The following is an 18,611-nucleotide window of genomic DNA, read 5'->3' as shown; positions in this document are numbered from 1 at the left end:
TTCCTGGAATACTTCACAGTTGCAAGATTTTCAGGCTGAAGTCTTAGTCCAACAATCTCGTTAGAACAGCAATGTCAATGTCTTGGAGATAAATTTGAGAAATCTTTGAATGATGCAATGACATGGATTTAATCTTCAAAGCGAAGGAGTTTCATTGGAAGTAGATGCTCACAAGTTTCTTGAAGCTCCAAAAAGCTGAAAGACTAAAGCCTTCGAGGATTGAATTCTTTTGAAGAATTCTGTCAACACCACTTACATTTGTTTGACCAAGCCTCTCATTTTAAATGGGAAGAAATGTCACACTTGTGACTATATTATCATGATATGGACTATTTATCCGTGTCACAAAGAGTCACCAACCAAGGGACATGGCGTGTCGGCTGGGTGCAGCTCTATGTCGAAGGATGCAGCTCTTCATTAATGGTTGCGGCTTTACAGAATGCCAAGCTGCATCAAAGGACGTGACTACTAGTTCAAAGGAGGTGTCTCTACATGATGGGACATGACTAATGGTATAGAATGCCAAGCTTGAGGACAGAGGCTGGTGCTATATTGGGGATTCTGCACCAAGCTTGCTTGAGGACGGAGGCTGGTGCTATATTGGGGATTCTGCACCAAGCTTGATTTAACAATGTGATACAAAGTCTCCTTTACCTACGACCACATGTAGAGACACCTTCAAACTAATAGTCACATCCTTTGATGAAACACCACAACTGCAGAATGCCAAGCTTGACGCTACTTCTCTATCGGCCATTGAGTTATCGGGTTCCCTAAGGGCGTGGATACTTCGATCGCTGAAGAAGTTGGTAATGTCCATTTGATCATTCAAACATGGAGTTAGTGTAAGTCGTGTCAAAGCTCGTTGTTTTTGGTGTAATTTAGGAAATCAATTAGTCTCATAAATGTAATTCTCAAATTGATTGGGCTACGATGATATGCTCACCATAAAGCTTCTCTCTCAACCCATTTAATATTTACAATGGTTCGGCATATTCCCTTCGCGTATGTCATCTCTTATGAGCAAGTGTGGTGCTTGTTGATGGAAGGCAACGTCTAAATCTTATGAGCCACTCTAGGAAGTTGTAGATGTTTTGGAGGAGCTGAATGGGTCAGTAAGTTTCGAAGAATTTAGTTCAAGTGGTAGGGGATCTGGTGGTTTCGATATATCTTCGTTGTAGACGTTTTAATTGGTTGTGCATAGGACGCTTAGGTGATAGTCATTTTGAGACGACTCTCAGGTGATAATCATTTTGAGTTAGTGTCAAATTTTTTCCATTTTTCAAGCTACTCCAATTTTATGTAGAATTTTTCCTTGACATCTATCTCATTTGTGTTGCTAAACATGGCCTGCCTATTTGCATCTCTTAAGAGCTGAAGACTCAAGTCCTTGAAAGTGAGAAAAAGCTGCTAAAAATGGAGCTGACACAGACAAACTTGCTCAATAGCTTCAAAAAGCAAGGCCAAATCTCTGAGGTAACATTTGTTTGCTTCTAAAGAGATATGTGATCAACTAATAACATGGATTCGAGTAGCTCATCATCCTTGTGATAGTTGACTATGAGTGTTAATGAAGCATGCTACTATAAAAAACATTTTGGACATTTAGCAGCTTGAAGTGAAAAACAACAAACCTTTATTTATTTATACAACAATGAACAACTATTATACTCTCAGCAATCTTGAAAACCTAAACTTCTTCTGTCTTTGCATGGGCTGCACCGCTGCTGCTGATTGAATCAAAGGGTTTGCATCTGTGTCAACCTTGTCATTAATTGGCTTTATTGGTTTGTGGACCAGATTTCAGAATTAATTAAAGATGCTTTAGTGTGCCAAATTGCAAAGAATCATTGAAGGATATGAATATTAGATCTGTCACCTCAAAAGATGTAGTTTCATCAAACTCTTTTGTAAAATTATGTTTTTTCATCTGTCGCAGCATAAAGAGTGTTACAAGAGAGTCCCACCCTTCTCCTTACCTCATGTTCAATAGTACGGCAAAGGCACCATAAATCTAAGCATCGCTGAATTACTGAAAATCCGTCTCACTAAACACACTATCCAATAAAACTAAGGCCAAAATAGCAAGATTTTCTATGCATTTGTGTCCTATCCTCTGTTAAAAGTAGCCAGAATTCGTTTAGTTCATAGCTCCCATTTATGTCTTTATTTCAATGAATAGATGCCCAGTTGATTCTTGTAAAAGCCAACAAAAGGTTTCCATACTGATGAATGTCTTGTTAGTAGGATTGTAAATCGAGGAGTTGCTCATCAATGCGTAGAACAATTGAGTGATACTGTCTGGCATGGGGCCTTCAAAATATGGAGCATGGTCATTACTACTTTCCTCTCTTATTACGTGCCATGTATAAGCATTGGCCGTTGGCGTAAACATTTTAATGAAATGATCGTGTTTAGCAATCTGAAACAAAAGCCTAAATTTTGAGGGTACATCCAGTGGTTTTACTTTCATCAATTGATTGAAGGTCGCCTTTTTTCCAAGTATATTAACAGTCTTATCTATGTTGTATGATAGTGGTAGTGTAAGTCCAGAGATCAATTTTCTGAAACTTGCTATATAATTTCTTAGAATCTGGAGCATTCCATGGTATGCTAACTAATTGAAAGTTGTTCATTTTGGATGGTCCATTTGATGCATTGCTGGATTGATAGGAGTTTGAAGCACTCAGGGTCAAGTTGCATGAAATCGAATCAAAACTCTTTGAATTTGTAAGCTACTTTGTCTTGCTTCTATATTCAAAAACCAAAGCGAGTCTTATGAGAGGTTGTCTTGAAAGAGTGTAAGCATTTTGATATTGAGTATGTATGAATCAAAAGAATTTGATGAGAATCACGATATAAATGTACTGTCTGATAAAAATTTTGTTTTTTGGATTGGATCCAATTGTAAGTGTGCCCTCCCTTTCTCTTTATACATGATTGTGAATGCATGCTCTCTCTCTTGTTTGGGCAAGCTAGGGGCCTGCTGCTAGAATTTGTCAGGGGTCTTTCATAACTAGAATCAGAGGCTTCTAGGGCTGAGGCCTTAGCTACAACACACCTCCCAATGGGGGAGGGGGGACCCTTTTCAAGGGTTGGACATATCACCCCCATTACTCACCCACATGCTTCCCTTTAGTGTGACACTTTATGATGAGATATATCATCGTCAGCTGTACCTTGTTATGGTCTCATGGGCCACTTTGGCCTCTACAAGACACCAATATATTAGTTAGGATTTTCTCTTTATTGTGACACTTTATGATGAGAGATATCATCATCACGGTACCTTGTTCTGGCCTCATGGCTACTTTGGGCTTTAAGAGACGTTAATATTTCTTTCTGGTTAGGTATTCTACTCAATGTTGATGAGCAAATCACTATAGTGAGTCCTCATGATGATTCAGAGCTAGTGACAACTGGGCTGTCTCCTCCTAGAGATCTACCAGGTTGGAGAGCGCATACTGCAGAGATGGTGCAAGAGACCAGAATGGACAGTTCAGCTCACTGGGTTTTTTCAACTAGTGTAGAGTACGTCCTCCACCTAGAGACCCTGTCATAGAAACAGAAGCGTGCACTTAAAACGTTAAAACTTATTTACAATTTTTCCTAGGATTCCGCATGACACAAAATTGAGAAAACATGCAGAAAATCGACATAGCACTAGGGACCAGAAGATGGGCTGGTCCCCCTCCCCTTGAAGGAGATTTGTATTACTTTCTGAACTAATACAAGCAAGTGAACCCGAAATAGAATTCATTGTTCATCTCCCAAATACTTTTCTAATGCATAAAGATGCATGGTTTCATAAGCCTATTGGCTGAAATTCATTATACCTGTAGCCGAAAACAACTGTGTCTGTTTTGTACTCGGATGTTCTGCGTGGGAGAAGCTTCTACTGATATTTGCTCGCATGAGGGATACCGAAACGAGTTCTCCTTGGCTGAAATCTGCGTCTGGATTGCGTGAGAGTGCTGAAATGTTCGTGGGCAGCCTGTATGAGTGCGGCTATTCCCCACAGGGATGCACACAAACTCCTATGGCTGCACTCTACCTTTGCCGCGCGCTTCGCAGCCTCTGCACGGCCTTCGTGGACACCAGAGCAAGAAAATCGTGAGAGAGAATTGGTTGAACTGAGAGCCGAGAGAGGGGACTGTTGCTAAATTGGCTTTATATGACAGAAAAATAATTCTAAATGAATTGTTGGATTTATAAGTGAGAGCGTTTTCTCGCTTGGGACACCAAGAAAAATAATTCTAAATGAATTATTGGAATTTTAAGTGAGTGTTTTTCTCACTGGAGATATCCGAGCACATAGTATTCCTAGTGCGTCGTTCAGAGTAATGACGGGAGCACTGTGAACGGGAATATCTGTAAGGCCACCAGGAACGGGTACTTCTGATGCGTCACATCGGATGGGTGACAAGGAGCATCGGGAAGAAGTATCTGACCATCCGTGGACGGACATCTCTGATGCGTCATAGGATGGGTGACATAGAGCATCGCGAAGGAGATTGTACTGTAAGTTCGGTAGGAAAGGACTAGGTGATGGGTATTCTTGATGCGTCATAAGGTGGGTGACGTGTGCATCGGAAAGGGAATATCCATAGTTAGGAAGAATCTCCGAACTGTGTTAGAATTGTGCACAAGGAAAAGCAAGCACTTGAATAAAGATGGGTTTATAGAAAACTTTGAGGAAAAAAAGATGCTTTCTAAGGAAGCGAATTGCTTTTCGGGAAAGCAGATGCTTTCCCGCGAGGAAGTCTATGCTGCATTGCAACTGTGCATGTGATTGCATCCAGGGACGCCTGGAAGTGCTGTGAAAGCATTGTTTTTAACTTATAAGGTTTTATTGAGTTTTTGGACAGATTCAGACCATTTTTAAAAGGTGACCGGCCGCCCACTTAAAAGTGTGCAGGCTATGATTAATTTAAGCAGTAAAAACCAGCCATCAATTTTTCTCTCTCTTTTTCAGGCAGCAGAGGAAAAAAAAAAAGAAAAAAAAGAAAAACGGCCGCGATCTCTATGCGAGCAGCCAATGCTCTGCTATCTTTGTCGTGGCCAGGGAGCTATAAAAGCATCACACTCCCTCTCTTAGAGGGGAGATCAGTGTTTTGCAAGAAGATGCTGCTGCAGATTTCATCCGCAAAGAAGACGTTGCCGGTGATGCCCATGGCTGCCCAAGTGTACCAGATGTCGCCAAGACCCAGTGCGCGAGTTCCCTCGCGAAGAAGTGCCTACGGAGCGTGTTTCCATCGCGACAAGCTGCTGTTTTTCTCTATTTTCAGCCCATAAACGTCGTAGACTGGGCTGATTTACGAGAAGGAACCCGAGAACACACCTCTTTTGTGTGTAGGATTGGAAGAGAGGATTTTCTATGTAGAGATCTCTTCCGGGGGATTGCTTTTCGAGAACCGAGTTGCATTTCGAGCGTCGAACGTTTGCAAGCCACCTTGGCTATCTACAAGATCATAGGCACTCGACCCAGTCAGGGCGAGGTTCGGGATTTACTTCAGGCCCGCCTTCTCTCCGATGTGGGCAAGATCACCGATGTTCAGATTGTTGGGAGAGGGTACTACCAGATAGAGTTCAAGTCTCCAGAGATGACGGCTAAGGTGATTTTGATGAGCCCGGTTGGCATCCGAGCAGCTCGAGCCTGCCTTGCGGGAAAATCTGCCATCTGGCGTTGCATGAGAGAGAGAGAGAGAGAGAGAGAGAGAGAGAGAGAGAGAGAGAGAGAGAGAGAGAGAGATGAAATGATATATTAACGTCTTCAAAAGGCCAAAATGACCTATGAGACCATCAGATACAGTGGTGAATCTAATACAATGTCTGAAGTACAAGTACAAAAAGTACTGAAAGTCAAAATGAAAACTGAAAATGAAGTGTGAAATGTGAAATCTGAAAATGTAGAATAGGCACTCAATGACAATCTGGGTGTCGTGCTAGAATGCCTCTGATCCTCTGCTGGAGTCTCCGTCGATGTAGTGTGCTCTTGTGTCTCGGTGGTGGTCGTCTCGATCTCCCGAGCTCAATCGCCTTGTCAATGAGGGTGCCTCTCGTATGAATGCGGGTACAACCCTGTGCTGGTGGTTGGTCTCTTGGCTCCCTCGATCCAAAGAAGTGTGTGATCTGTCTCTGCGATTGTCGTACTCCATGTCTCCTCAACAGACTATCTCTATGTCGGTGTAGCTCAAGTAGATATAGGCCAAGGCATCTCTGATCCTGATACCTCATGACTCTATCTAGGGGTCCAAAACCCTCTCTGAATAAGCAATGGAAGCGCCCTCGTATCTCATAATACACAGTGCAGTGGCATATGTAGTGTAGCTCTGTCTTTGGCTCTCTACCGCATAGTTGACATATCCTAGACTCTGGCGGTATCCCTCTGAATCTACCCGTCTCAGTCTCCAGCTGGTGTGAGGATGTGCGAATCTGACCAATAGCACATCGCAGACCATGAGACAAATGAGTGTCCATGTAGCTTGGAAGAGAGAGAGAGAGAGAGAGAGAGAGAGAGAGAGAGAGAGAGAGAGATTTTCCTGGCTGATTTGCAGTTTTTCTCTCGCTAAGGCTGAGTTTTTTTAATGTTTATTAATTTTGGCCAGGTTCAAACTGACCGGCCACTGAGTGTAAAAGGTTTTTAAACTTTACAATTAAAAACGATCATTGAAACCCGATTTTCTGGCCAATTTGGAGCATTAGTAACTCGCCCAAGTTCATGTCTTTCCCGATTCAGTCTATCGGCTCCAGCCAGATCCCCAAGTCGTGTTTCCAGGAAAGTGGCCGGCCACCACAAAACTATTAAATTATAGCATTTTTGAGCGAACTAGGGACACCATCTTATTAATGTTCTTATTCTAAACTATTCTGCAGTGCGTCCGACTAATGTTCTACTTATCATACTATCCGGACACGGATAAATTTCCAAATGACACATTGCACCGGAAAATTTGCCCTTTCATAATTGGTACCATTAAATTCATAAATTCATTCTTTGTGCACAAAAATCATTTTCATTCATTTGTAGCCGTGGCTAAAAGTATTATAGACCCCACCAAGAGATTGCTACATCATTCACCAATTCTCTTCGGCCTTCACAGTGATCGAAACACTATCACAAAGTGATGACATGCATGGCCTAAAGGGAGAGAAGGGTCACCAAATTATGGAACCTATGAATAAAGCTGTTCCCAACTTATGGTACCCAAGCTGAAGGGCCTAAAACTTATAAAAATAAAGCAGGAAGCCCAAAAATGCAAACAGCTGATGACGTGGCAGGCTGTATGGACTTCTGTGATTAGCGCCACAAATCGCGTTGACATGTTGACGTGGCACCGCATACGGACAACCCAACAAGGTGCTAGCTTTTGGGGCAAGATCTTTTAGACTTGATGCTTTTCATGTGTTGCTTTTGACCGTGAACCTTTATAAAGTGTGCCAGAGCCGCTCACTGTGACAGGTTAGCTTGGAAGCATTGCAGAGAGAGCAAGGACCCTTGAACATTGCAACTTTGGAAGCATAATAATAAAGAAATATCGAGAAGGGGCACGAGTCTTCGGGGGCCAGTACTTCTGGGCACATAACTTCCTTGTGCTGTGTTGCCGCTTTCTCCGTTTTGTTCAGTGCTTTCAGTTTCTCTCACGTATGTTGCATTAGATCTTCAGCTTGGAGTGTCCAAGCCTATTACAATGGTATCAAAGCTCAGACAATTCTTCTTCTACGAAGGATCCGATCCCTTTACTTGCAGCACACATGGATTCAGTCGACGAATCCCACCAGGAGGAAACTGTTGCACCCGACCACTCGGGTACGGGAGAAACAATGGAGATTCGAATGAACATCGACCACCTTCCGACGACTCGGGAGAAGAGTATGGTCCGTCTCCAGCCACAAAATATGAAAGAATGGAGATGCAGCATCAACAGCAGATCGACGCCTCTATTCGGTAGGTACTTCAGTACTCCAAGAATTTCCAGTACGCGAAATTGTTGGCGAAGCACCCAATTGACGAGGTGCACTCTCTATGGCGTTGTAGCAGGGCTATAGTGACACTGGCATGGGACAGACAGTTAGTACAGTTGGGCTGGAGTTCGCACTCGACGGACTCTTGCCTGGCCAATGACACGTAGCAGAGGTACGGGTGGTGGTCTGGTCGACGCCGTGGTCGGACCACCACCGCCACAGTTTGGAGATAGACTTAGCTGGAACGAATACTTGTTAGCCGTTGGTGGCTCCTTATGGTGGTACATATTTGTGGTTGGTTCTAGTTGTTGGATCACATCATCATCTACTTTGTGCAGTCATTGGTCTAGAGTCTAGAATCTTGAGTTCATACATAGCACGTCTGCACCATCCCTGCACATTTGAGCCTCGACACCCCCATTGTACCTGTGAGTTCTGGGCTAGAGCTGAGTGTGCTACCATGCCAAGGTTTGTACTGGTCTTTTGAGTTAGTCGAGTCCCATGCTGTTTAGGTTCTACTACTGAGTCGTGTTCACTACATTATTCATTGTCTTCTGTGTTTTCATCCTGTTGGAGTGAGATTTATCACACACTGCACTGAGGAGCACCCACTATAGAGAGAACGACACATGATCTCCGCTACAGGTGCTCTCATTTTTGGCACGCCCGGTGGGACCTCAACTGAAGTCTCACTCCGTGGAAAGTCGAGGGGAGGAGCTACTGGGTTTTAGCTCTCTGTGTTGGTTTGTTGGTTTCGATTGGGTTGGGCTGCTTCAGCTTGGTCCAATCTAGTTTCACCTTGACCTGCTTAGTTCTAGATCCGGTTGTCTAGTCTCTCGTCCTGCTTGTCTAGTCTCTCGTCCTGGTCTAGTAGTCTCTCGGCCCGGTCTAGTCCTCTCTCGTCCAAGTCTAGCCAAGTGGTACAGTCACTCGCCTTGGTCTAGTGGCGTCTGGACTAGTGTTCAGTAAGTTACAGGTCTTCGTGCCCAAAGCTTGGGTGGGATTTTGGTTACTGCATGACACATACAAGGCAGTCAAAAGTGCGACAAAGCCCACTACGAAGTTCTTTGAAGTACTATCACAAGAAGCGTCAACCCTTTGTGCTAAAGGACCTCTCTTCTTGAAGAGCTCGCTGTAACTTTAGGGCTTCTAGTTCCCTGCGTAAAGAAATCAAAGGATCATAAAGACTTTCCAAAAAGACTGAGGTGGTCTCTACCTGAGGGGGGTCGGTGAACAGTTTCCTAGCTCCTTCTATCCGAGTAGCAGCTGCGACAACTCCTCCAGGGTGGTGTCAGTTTGGAGACTCTCTCGGAAATTTTGCTGAGAGGTTTTGGGAAGAGCCTTCTCCACCCACTTCTTAACCATAAATTCACCTCGTTGTTGTTGAGGAAGCTTAGCGACGAGAGACTTGGTTCTGGTCATGAGTTCTGCAAAAGTCTCTTTGGGTTGGAGCATCAGGTTGGCCAACTCATCCAGAACCTTCTTTTGGAAGTCCCTTGGTCTGAAGCTTCACAGAATTGTTGTCTTAATGTGGCCCAAGAAGTAAAGTGATTTTCTGCAAACTGACTGTACCATTTGTCTGCTAATCCATCTAAGGTGGATGGGAAAAGTAGTAGGCGTCTTCTCGATTGAGGCCACGACCCCTGCAGAGGGTAACAAATCTCCTGGCATGGTCGTCGGCATCCTCGGTGGAGAGACCCTTGAAAGTCGGAAACGTAATATTCACCTTAGCCAGAACGCTAGTGAGCTCCTCCATGGCTGTTTGTGCAGGGGCCTGTTGCTCAAGAGTTGGCTGTAACACAATGGGCGAGAAATTTACAGGGGAAGGTAACCTAGGAGGTGAAGAACTGGTTGAGGAAATGGAGGTTGCCCATGCTCCTCATCTCCTCAAATCTTTTACGCCTCCACCTCCGACTCCATGTCCCAGGAGCAAGTACCACCTCGCCCTTCGACTTGCCCATTGAATCGGCCCATTTTGTGCTATTGATGCGCGGAATATGGACATTACCAAAGTAAGTGTCCTCTCCCTGAAGGGTCCCCTCCGTGCCATCATTGCCCTGAAGCGAAGGATCACTACAGTAAGGATTGTCTCATACCTCGTGCATCCACGGCTTCGAGCCCAAGTCAAGCCAAAATGATTTGACCTTTCCCAAGATCAATCTGATATCAGTTAGCACCCTCCCTCAACCATCACCTTCTACTCATGTGGTGGCCCCAAATGACAAGTTCAAGCAGGTATAGGAGCCCACTCGTGTTCTCACTCGGGCCCGGAGGGCATCCTTGGTCTCAGCCTTCCAACCAATTTCCCTCTTCCTCCCACGATCCCACCAATGGATACCCCGCTTCCAGCTGTCGACAAGCCATCCCCTCGTGCCAAGCAAGGATCCTCATCTTTGCTCTCATATATTGATGAAGCTTTCCTAGAAGCAGTAGCCGACCTACAACAAATTAAGGTGCCTGCGAAATCACTTGTAGAAAAAGAAAAGCTTACAGCAGAGACAATCTTGAAGAACACCTTCCAACAAGTGTCGCTCTCTGACATGCTGCGGCTAGATGCGACTTTTAGAAGTGACACCCTTGCAGTTATTTTTTTTTTTCCGAGAAAAGAGATCCTTTTATTAGTTAATGAAAACTGGCCATAGGGCTACATCCACCTCTGCAAGAGAGGGCTACAACAAGCATGATGGGGAGACTCTCCCAATGAAAAAACACCATATATACAATGAGGCTAAATCAAGAGATGGGAGGAGGGAAGAGCCACATAGGTGGACAGTAGTGCCATCTGAGCACCCCCTGGACTGGTGTAGAAAGGCCCAGGGCGCCAGAGTCGAAGGAAAGCCTCGCGGCGCTCCCGCATGCGGTCGGAGCTACCCTGTAGTCCCTCAAGCTGTCCTCTGAAAGTATGGATCAGCTCTAGCCAAAAGTCACGAACAGTCTCTGCTGGTGGCATAGGGCGAGCCTCAAAGATGCGGAAACAGCGGGCCTGCCAGATGAACCAAAGTGTCAGGCCACTGATGAGCTCCCAACACTCCTCTCTCTCACTGCACCACTCCTGTGGAGTAAGCTCTGTAGCAGGCTGGAGTGTAGGTCGCCCCCCCTGCATCACTATCATCCTGCTGGCGGAAGACAACTCAAACTGAAGTGCCGGGCCGGTGAGTGTGGACCAGGCCGCTGCCCCCCAAGTGTACTGTCGAGCCGTGGAGAGAGCAGGTATCAGCCGAAGAACTCGGAGCCACACCTGTTGGGCCTAGGGACAGTCCCAAAGACAATGACGCTGACTCTCCACCAACTCGTCACAAGCTGCACATGCGGCTGAGAGACCACAATGCACAAGCCAACTCCCTACTGCCGTGGCTCTGTGTGCAAGCAACCACTAAAACAAAGTGACGCGCCTCGGCTGTCTGGAGTCCCACAGCCTCTGCCAAAAGTCTGCCAAGAACTCGACTGTGAGGCCCTCCTCGTGCCAATGACGTGCTGCAGCGGGGCGGGCCTCTCTCTGTGCTGCAAGTATATGACGTCCAAGCCGAACAGTGTAGTGAAAGAAGGGGACTCTTGGGCGGTCTGCAAAACAGAGGGGGTCCCTCCATAGCCACTCACCAAGATCCCACTGTACTCTTGCCAGTGGACAACACTCCCAAGCCCATAGCCTCTAGTGTCCAGTCTCAAGAGCTGCTGGGTCAGGGTCTATGACGCAAGTCCTCCCACAGGTGCCCACAACTCGGATCCTCTGGAAACAGCACTCTGCTACCTGCGGGGCCTCTACTGCAACTCGCTGTAATCGTCCCCCACCCTGAAGCTCGAAGAACAGGGCTAGGACAGTCTCTGAGCAGGCCGTGACTGAAATGAGAACCTCTAGTTGTGTGAAGGCTCCTATCCACCGGGGTGCTACTGGCTCGAGAGGCGTGACCCACTCAGGTGGAACTGACTCTGAGATGTCCTGACACATACTCTGCACCCCTCTCATGCCCTGTAGCTGTAAACCCTGCACCTCCTCTGACAAACCTGTGAACTCTAGCCAGTCACCTAGAGAGCGCGCTGGGCCTGCTGCCATGGGACCCCAAGAAACATGAGGCTGACTCCCAACCAAGTGGCCTCTCTGAGTGCTAACCATGGGGTTCCAGACGAGGGGCTGCCGTAGGCGCTCCTCCGTGCACGTCGGCTGTCTCTGCTCTAGGCCACACCGTAAGAGCTCCCAAGATCGAAGCAAACTCACAGCGAAGCGGTCCTCCAGTCTCCTGCTCGAACCAACTCGGCGCAACTCTGTAAAGATCCATATGGTTGAAGGTTGCCAGGGGCCTCCTGACTGAGGCACCCTGGCACGAAGCCTCTACAGCAAGAACTCCTTCTAGGGCTCCTCGCCTGGAAGAAGTCCTCTGACGACGAACTTCCCAAGAAGGGCTCTGCTCTGCTGTGCTGGATCATTGATCCCAAGCCCTCCCTGAGAACAAGGAAGTGTGATGACGGACCAAGCCACCTTGGCTCGGGCAATCTGAGTTTCACGACCTGACCAAAGGAAGTTCCTGATCAGCCTCTCAACCTGACTGATACAAGAACTCGAGAAGATCCAGCAAGAAGTGATGTACCAGATAGTCGCCAACAACACCTTGGTAGCAACTACTACTCTACCAGCCAGCGAAAGTCGTGCTGAGCTCCAATGTAACAGCTTTCTCCTGATGGACAGGAGAAGAGGAGCAATCTGCTGCTCGGGGGACAAGTCCAAACCAACCTGACAACCCAAGTACCGAATTGCAGTCCCTGGGAAAATCCACCTGAAACCCTCTCGTGGCATCCAATCTGGCACAGGAGCACTACCAACCGAGAAAGCCACTGTCTTTCTCCAGTTGATCAGTGCGCCCGATGCACAACAGAAGGTCTCCAAAGCCTGCTCACATCTGTGCAGATTGGCCTCCTGGCCCTCAAGTACAAGGCTGATTCGTCTGCAAACTCAGCGTCCAGAAGCTCATCCCCCTGTATAGGGAGTGCTAAGCCCGTCAGACCAACCTGCTGTGACACCAAAAATCTGCTCATCGCCTCCGCATAGAACAGAAAGAGAAAGGGGGCAAGAGGACAACCCTGTCTGACCGATCGTGTGAGCATGAAGCGCTCACCTCTACCTCCTGCCAAAAGCACCTGACTGTGAGTCTGTCTGTACAAAGCTGACACCCCTCTGATCCAAGCATCTGAGAAGCCCATCCTGCGTAGAGTGCCCTCTAGAAAGTCCCAGTCAACTCTGTCGTATGCCTTCTCAAAATCGAGAAGAAGAATCACAAGGTCCTTCGCACGGAGCCGTGCCAGGGCAGAAGCCTCCCAGAAAGTGAAGATGTTGTCAAGGATACTGCGTTCCTTGACAAAACCTGTCTGAGTCCCATGTATAAGGCTCTCCAAAAGTGGCTGAATCCTCAAAATCAGAGCCTTGGCAAGAATTTTGTAGGCTGAGTTGAGGATGGTGATGGGGTGCCATTGTCGAATCTCATCCAAGGAGCCACCCTCCTTTGGAATGAGGTAAATCAGGCCCTCACTCATGCTATCCGGCATCACTCCTGTGTGCAGAATGTACTGAAAGGCACTACAAAGATCTGGGCCAAGCAGGTCCCAGTACTCCAAGAAGAAGCTGGGAGTCAGCCCATCCTAACCTGGACAACTACCACGAGGGAGGTCCCTAAGAGCCGTGTGCAGCTCCTCAAGCTGAAGAGGCATCTCTAGCCTCTGGCGCATCTCCTCAGTCACAAGACAAGGCATCTGTGCCCAAACCTGCTCCCTGCATGCATCGTGCCACTCTGACTGGGGCTCAGCCGTCAATAACTCACGGTAAAAGTCAGTAGCAACTGCATGCATATCCTCGGGCTCTCAAACAACTGACCCATCGGGACTCCTCAACTGATTGACCTTGGCATGCGAGTGCCGAGGTCCCACTGTCTCAAAGAAAGTACCTGTCACTCTGTCACCCACCTAAGTCCACTGAGATGCCTGTCGGTGAAAGGCAAACTCATGACGCCTCTCCTCTGTGCAAGCAAGCTCCTGTCGAGGCTGCTGTAACTGCTCCTCAACCAGGGACTGTCTGGAGAAAAAAGTGGCTAAGCTAAGCTAGGCCTAAGGACACTCTGTCTGCAGGTAGAGCCTGGCTGTCCATGCCCTCTGTCCAGAGAGCCTCTACCCTCTCTCTGAGTGCTGAGTCCAATAAGACCCGCTCTGGGATGCGAAGCATCGTGCTCCCACTCCTCTGCCTGTCTGCCATTGTGAGGATCACTGTTGCATGGTCCGAGAAGGATGTCCCTGCCAGGATGCCCACTGATCCCCCCAAGTCACTGAAATGGTCACTAGTGTAGAAGCGATCTATCCGCGATAGATTCACTCCTCCCAATCTGTGGTCCGATCTAGAGAAGGCGAGACTGTCTGGGGGCCTCACAAAACCAGAGTGTTGCCATGTATCCGAGACCCTCAAAGTCATACACAGCCTCTCCCAAGCTGCCAACTCGACTCCATGCACAGTAGCATGGCTGGCATCAATCCTGTCAGAGGGGTCCTCCAACATGTTGATGTCCCCTCCTATACACCAATGATCGGCCTGCGGCAAAGTCTCAACAATCTGTGACCAAGACTCTGCACGAGCACTCGCTACTTTGGGCGCATAGATGTTCAAGAAGCCCACAAGGCCACCCTAAACCTGCATAGTAATCCACTGAGCCTCGCCTGGCACAATAATCCCTCTGCCCACAATGGCCTACTGCAATGAGTCCGCAATAGTCATACATACCCCACCCTGGATGCCTCCAGGACCAAAAGCAGTTGACCAAAAGGTATCAAATCATCCACGCAAAATCTGACCACATCACCGAATGCGGCTCTCACACAGATGGTGCTCCTGAAGCATAAGGAGATCAATCTCTCCTCCCACAAGGCAACGCTGAAGCTCCTGACACAATCGGCCTCGCTGTCGCTAAAACTGGGGCCCACGTACTCCCTGCATGTTGCATGAGACGATCCTCATGGGGAGCGAGAGAGAACAGATGCTGCCGCAACAGCAAGACGGGCCATCTTCGAGGCTGGCTTGGATGGGGAGTAATCCCCATCCGAGCGTCCTAGATAGGTGTGAGTGCAGTGAGTGCCTAGCCCAAGCGCAAGCAGAGCGAGCTGTGTGTAAAGCAACCTCCTCTGTCCAGGAGTCCTCATGAATGTATACATAGCAAGGCAAACACTGCGTATCAGCAAAGAAGTACACCACAATGTGCCTACATCCTGCTGAGTCTGGGGGTGTCACCGCAAACTTGGCCAATGGCCAGAAAGTCTGCAGCATATCTGTAACTCTAAGTTCTCCCATGTGGTGAGAGAACTCGAGAACCTGTGTATGCAACCATCCCACCACTGAGTTGAGGGACCACTCTGTCTCGGTCCTACCACAGAGGGGGAAGGAGAAACCAACTGCTGAGTCCAAGGCCTCTGTCCCCCTAGCGACGAGGAACAAAGTATGGACCCTGAAGCAGGTTGCCTCGTGGTCTGCTGCGGAATCGCCGAGAAAGCGAGTGAAGCCGTAGTTGAAGAAATCCCAGCGGCGTCGGAGGTGAATGCTCGTCAGACGACGAGGGATAGCTGCAAGGGAAGATATCTGAATCTGCAGAGGGGGCTACAAGAAGGGCTGACCCTCTCTCGCTAGGCAACTCGTGGCAAAGGCACTGCCAAGAGATCTCCTAGCCGCCGGTGAGGGACCAGTCTCCTGAGTTGACTGTGGTACTGGAGCAGGAGGGGGGGGGGAGAGGGAGCTCGGGGGGGCGGAGGGGAAGAAAAGTGGGGTGGGGCGACAGAGGTAGAGGGGCGAGGTGGGGAGTGGACGGGAGCAGAGGGCGGGGGGGAGGATGACGAGGAGGAGGGGAACGCTGAAGGTGGGGCGGCTTGCGAGGGTGAAGCGGAGGTGGAGGCTTGCGTAGGGGGCTCCTCCTGCTCAAGAGGACCAAAGCGGTTCCCAGTGGGAACCCACTGCTGCTGAGTAGGCACCTGAGGGCCACTATGAGTGCCAGGCTGTCGTTGTGGCCCCTGGCGTCGACGGCCACGGGCCTGCTGCCACCTCTCCTCAGCTGGAGCCCCAGGCTTGGAGGGTGGCTCTGAATCTGTGCGCTGTGCCGCTGGTTGAGGCTGCGGCCCAGCCTTGGCAGGCTGAGGCTGAGGTGCAGGTCGTGGCCTCCGTGGACAGGCCTTCGCTAGGTGGCCCATCTATTTGCAAATGAAGCACTGGTTTGGGAGACCCGAGTACTCCACACTCTGTCTAAACCAACCCCCACTCACCCAAGGCAGAAGGATGACCTTCGGGAGCGTGTGGGTATCTCTGACCAAAACTCTAACTGAGGGGATGCCAGCCGCCTTGGCAGCTACTGATGCTGCCGTACGAGGTCTCTCCAGGACAGTCCCGATAGCGGAGCCAATACTGGAGAGAAGTGGTAGGTACTCCCTCCGTAAACCCGGAAAGCAGACTGAGATGGGTATGTCTGCCTCCTCTACTAGCACATCCGAAGTCGGGTCAAAACCATGTCGCCACTGTCGAAAGTGGGCGCGCGATGCTCGGATGGCTAGTGGACTCATAGCTATGACCTTGGAGGCCATCTCGGAGGTCTCGAACTCGATCTGGTAGTACCCCCGTCTGAGAATCTGGACATCCAAGATCTTGCCCACGTCTACGAGAAGGCGGGCCTGGAGAAGGTCTCGCAGCTCTCCTCTGCTAGGTTGGGTGCCGAGAACCTTGCAGATGACCGAAGTCGCCTGCAAACGCTCTACCTCTGCGGCAAGGCTCGCTTGCTTTGTCGGCAAAAGAGCAAGTCGAATGGTGGGCTTAGCGGGGTCAGGCAAGGGGGCTTCAGGCGGGTCCCTCTGTGGCGAAGCTGGAGCCTCCATCTGTGTCTACTGCTGTTGCGTAAGAAGAGGACGGTGGGCGGAATCTGCAACTTGGCACGCAAAGCACTGCCCCAAAATGGACTCAATGCTGTAGGTACCGATTTGCAGGATGCAACTGGGAGGAAATAAAAAGCAGGCGGGCCGGGGGGGGGGGGGGGGGGGGGGGGGGGGGGGGGGGGTAATGCGGGAGTGCTGGCAGCAAAAGGCGGGGGCGGCAATGGCGGGAGCGACTGCACCAAGGGGAGGGCAGCTGGCGGTAGAGGCGGCAGGGGCGGAAAAGGCGGGCGGGGCTGCAGCAGCAGCAGTAGCGCGAGCTGCTACAACAGGGTTAGGGCAGCGCGTGGGCGAGCAGAGCAGTGAGGGGGGTAGCGAGGGCTAGCGGGGGGGCAGGTGGGCAGCGCTGGGGGGGGGGGGGATTACAGCAGCAATGAGCAGCTCGAGAACCTCTCTGAATGTGTCTAGTTGTTAGCCTCACCCTTGCAGTTATTCACAATCACTTTACCCCGGAGCAGGTCCTAGTGGCAGACACCTCCTAGTGCAATCATCAGAGTGCTATATGATATCCCATCCCATTGCTCACCTTAATGATTATAGAAGCCCTCGACTCACCATGTCCGTCTTGGGGTGGCATTTCTTAGGAGTGATAGTGGGTGGTGGATCTGGCATCAACCTGATGCCCGAGTTCACTATGTTGGCTTTAGGTCTGCAGTTGACCCGCCGAGCTCCCTTCACAGTTACATTGGCCGACCAGAGGATAGTCTACCCAATGGGCATAGTGGACAAGGTGTCTCTGCAGGTACAAGACTTCACCTTTAGCTTGGACTTTGTTGTGGTTCGTCTTTCCCAAGTTGAGGGAGGATTGCCCTTGCTCATCGGTAGACCATGGCTTCGACACACTAAAGCATTGCATGATTGGGGAAATGATGCAATGTGGATACATACTCCTGGCTCCCCCATGAAACCCATTCGACTTGGAGGAGGAATGGATCCAGTAGTACAACATAGTTCTTTCTCAATGGAATCCAACCTTGAATTGGAACAACCTAATCCACCTGAATCGTCAGACGCAGATCTGTTAGAGTGGTTGAAAGCTACCAAGTCTATGCCTTGTTATGGACTATCTATTCAACCTTTGCCTGAGGTCACACCCTTTTCGGATGTTTCTACTATAACTGAGCCCAATGAGCCACTTGAGCCAACACCAAGTGTGGAAGTGACAGAGGTTGATTGCTCATTTGGCCCTTTAGTAAAAGCATTTAAACTTGGTGAGCGTGCCAAGGACCGCAGCAGGAGGAAGTTTGTTGTAGTTGTTGGTGCTGCCATTGTGACAACTCAGGTCATGGCATCTGCTATGTTCTCATTGTTGAGCATTCTCTTGCTCTTGGCTGTTTCTTACCCGCCCCCTCTCCACCTCTTCCTTGCCCTCGCCTCTACCGACCCCTCTCGCCCCTATCTAACCCCCTCCCTCCCACCTCGCCCCTACCCTCTCCTCACTCGCCCCTACCCTAAACCTAGCCTCCCCCTTGCCCGTACCCTCCTACACTCGCCCCCTACCCATTCCCTCTAACCCCTACCCTCCCACTCTCGTCCCTACCCAATCCCCCTCGCCCCTACCGTCTCTTCTCACCCCTACCCTATTGACCTCGCCCCTACCCTCCCTTCTCGCCCCTCTTTAATTCCCTTGCCCCTACCCAATCCACTTCACCCCTACCCAGCTCCCCTTCCCCTTCCCCTCCCCACCCTCCCCACCCCCCCTTACCCTTCCC

General features: G+C 49.3%; 1 protein-coding gene across 9 annotated transcripts in view; it reads left to right on the top strand.

The window, feature by feature from the left end:
• Nucleotides 1-18,611, top strand: part of LOC147443073 (uncharacterized) — a 224,755-nt gene that overhangs the window by 78,494 nt on the left and 127,650 nt on the right. For 8 of the 9 annotated variants that reach the window (XR_015190226.1, XR_015190227.1, XR_015190228.1 and 5 more), the window contains exons 7-8: nucleotides 1,373-1,476; nucleotides 2,674-2,730. Coding sequence is in view for 4 of the 9 variants with exons in the window: in XM_086529008.1 (XP_086385134.1) it covers nucleotides 1,373-1,476; nucleotides 2,674-2,730 (161 nt within the window). In the remaining 5 variants the exon portion in view is untranslated. The remainder of the gene's footprint in view (nucleotides 1-1,372; nucleotides 1,477-2,673; nucleotides 2,731-18,611) is intronic. The other variant, XM_086529007.1, reaches the window with a different exon arrangement.

The sequence above is a fragment of the Adiantum capillus-veneris genome, chromosome 14 (genome assembly GCF_014529385.1).
Source record: "Adiantum capillus-veneris isolate H3 chromosome 14, ASM1452938v2, whole genome shotgun sequence".
Lineage (NCBI taxonomy): Eukaryota > Viridiplantae > Streptophyta > Polypodiopsida > Polypodiales > Pteridaceae > Adiantum > Adiantum capillus-veneris.
The sequence above is the reverse complement of the archived record's forward strand: the minus strand, read 5'-3'. Positions and strand labels throughout refer to the sequence as shown.